We start from the raw sequence: 2,885 nt of genomic DNA, 5'->3' as shown, positions 1-2,885 counted from the left end.
TTTGTAATTAATAAATTTTTCTAGCACAAATGTTTTGAAATTTTGGTTCTTTTTATCCTGCAGGATATAAAATATTACAATGCACATATCAGAGTCATTTAAAGGTTACTCCTGCATGAACTAGAAGTATATATGACAGTTGCATGAGCTGACCATGAAGAGGAGACCTAGAGTACTAGGAATAGAAACAAAGGACTGATAGCAACCAGATAAAACACTGGAATAACTACACTGCAAGATCCAAAATGGAGTACACTTGACCTTCCAAAACCCACAAGTAGATGACCTTTTCCTCTTTCTCCATTGATTCTCCCCCCTAGTACCTTTCATGCATTCAATAATCTCCCCCTTTTAATTTATGTATATTTCTTTGCATCTGCTCCCACTATAAATACACTCTTACCCCTTAAACCTCAATTTACCATAACTACTTCCATTCTCACCTTGTAGAGTTCCCATTAATGGAGCAATACTCACACTACTTGATGTGGATGAAGCACACTAAACAGTACCATCACATTTTGAACTCTTCACATTTTCAAGCTGCCTCATCAGTTAAGTCTTGGGAAGAACAAGCTTTTGTTGAAGATTCACAAGGGCCTCTTGGAGGGTTCATTTGGCCTCCAAGATCTTATTCTTGTAGCTTCTGTAAAAGAGAGTTTAGATCAGCTCAAGCTCTTGGTGGTCACATGAATGTCCACAGAAGAGATAGAGCTAGGTTGAAGCAAGGTAGCAATACTCCTAATGGTTCTGATCAAGAAACTCAGGTCTGCACCTCAGATTCTAACCCTAATAATTTTGCTGCCTCTACTCCTATCAAGGATCCTTGCAAAGAAACAAATGTGTCCCTCTTTTCGTCTCCGATAATCGGACAAGCTGAACAAACTGAGGTATCAAAGTCTTCTAAAGAGTCTAAATTTGAAGGACATGATCATCATGTGGAAACAAAGTTGTGTGTTGGCTTGAACTTTGGTGTTTCGAGAAATCGAAGTGCCGGAGATGTTGGTGGTGATGGTAAGAAGCGCAAGAGAGATACTATGATGCTGCCATTTTTGTTTAAAGGTTGCTCAAATGACAAAGAAATTGATCTGGAGCTCAGACTTGGTGATTCATCAGTAGTGAATTAAGTAGCTAGCAAGCTGGGGTCAACATGCACAATAAGTTTTAGTATTGTACTACTACCTGTCAATTGATCTTTAATCTTGAAGAAAGAACGGAATATTGTTTCATGTAGTTTGTGGAACGTACTCATCTAGCCGGAGAAATATTACTTCGGTGTACTAACACAACTCAATTGTTCATGAAGAGGTTATTAGGTGTATCAGTCTTATAATTAATTTGCAGTTCTGCTAATTAAGTAAATCTTTACCTTTCTTATAATTAATTGATTAATTCTCTTATTTGAAATTTATGCTTAGTGTTTATTGTTTAGTGCGTATGGGTAATTAACAACGAGGACTAAAACCTGTCCGGACAAACCTTAATTTGTCTTGTTTTTCTTAGAATTATTAAACTGTACCTAACTAGACAATCAATCATTCAATATATGGTTAATTAATATACTGTATATTGTTGTTTAGATTATACAAAGAAAGATGCTACGCGACAAACTTTTCACTAAAAAAAATAGGGATATAAAATATCAAATGACCGAGAAAAAGGACTTGAGAAAATTTAGGTATTCATTACCAAACAGGAGTGGGTTTGCATCCTAGCTATTTTTCTTTTCTTAAATGTGTGTTTGACTCCTTGTTTTGAGATTATAACCAAAAATTGGATAAAATTTATTTTTGTTGAAATCCGAAAAGCTTTCAAAAGTATTAAAGTTTGATATTGTTACAAGTTACCGCACATCATGTATAATATATGAAGCAGATTTTGCTGATAAATAAACTCTTTATTTATTTGGAGTTATTCAAAATTAAATATATACGGGTAAGTTCAAATCACACAATATTATATTATTGTAAAGTTAATTAAGACTGGTTACTTGTTGGTTTGGAGTCACAATAGTGACATGCTCTATTTCAGAAACTTATAATGTTATGTAAAACAATGCACATATCCTCTCATGTATTCAAATATGAAGTGTATAATTATTGTGACTCCATTTTCTTATAGTGATGTACATAATATTAGCCATAAGCATTCTGTTTATTTGGCCATCATTTCATAGTTTTGATGGCAGAGTTGCTATACAGCTAAGCTTATACTAGAAATAAACAACTCGACCGATTACATAATGGAATAAACAGGGTATGTAAGATGTATAGATGAGCTTGACATGATAGATCAATGTACATAAGAATACAAATTTAGAAAATGTGAGAGAACTAAGATGGGGGAGACATTGAGTTCTGTGTGGTGCATGCATGCATGCAGATGCAGGGCCAGGGGGTGAAGCTTCGCTACTATACTGCAGGCACTCCACCTAACCATCTGTAACAGTACTATACAAAAAGTGTTTTAATAATCTATTAAAGAGAAAGCGATCGTCGTCTGACCAAAATTAAAAGAGAGAAAGCGATCGTATCGACATTTTTCTTACTAATATCCGGAGTACAAGAAGTAAATAATATGCCACACCACTCCTTCACCTACCATAATTAGCACTTCAATTACTTTGTTCCACTTCTCCATTCTCCCTGCAGGCCAACCCCCAAATATATTGCACAAATATCACTAATATTCTGATTAATTGTTTATAAAAAAATGATTTCGTCCATAATTTAAAGGGTGTTGGTCCACAAAGCAGCGAGCAAAATCATCGGTGAAAATCTTCAGAAAAAACTTAAAACCAGCAAATTAAGTGCGAATAGAGTGATTGTGTAATTTACGTCAATTTCTCATGTTTAAATTTATTAAAAAAAAATTCGCAGATTGCA

General features: G+C 34.5%; 1 protein-coding gene across 1 annotated transcript; it reads left to right on the top strand.

The window, feature by feature from the left end:
• The first annotated feature begins 386 nt into the window (after positions 1-386).
• On the top strand, positions 387-1,206 carry LOC141689253 (putative transcriptional regulator RABBIT EARS). The gene has a single exon (XM_074493493.1). The coding sequence runs from the start codon at positions 462-464 to the stop codon at positions 1,125-1,127; it is 666 nt and encodes a 221-aa protein (XP_074349594.1). The 5' UTR covers positions 387-461; the 3' UTR covers positions 1,128-1,206.
• Positions 1,207-2,885: the final 1,679 nt, after the last annotated feature.

The sequence above is a fragment of the Apium graveolens genome, chromosome 10, assembly GCF_009905375.1.
Source record: "Apium graveolens cultivar Ventura chromosome 10, ASM990537v1, whole genome shotgun sequence".
NCBI lineage: Eukaryota > Viridiplantae > Streptophyta > Magnoliopsida > Apiales > Apiaceae > Apium > Apium graveolens.
Note: the sequence above shows the minus strand (reverse complement) of the source record. Positions and strands in the feature narration are given on the sequence as shown.

Excerpts from the sequence above, each read along its gene's own strand:
- LOC141689253 (XM_074493493.1), top strand. The coding sequence starts at position 462 with ATGGAGCAATACTCACACTACTTGATGTGGATGAAGCACACTAAACAG.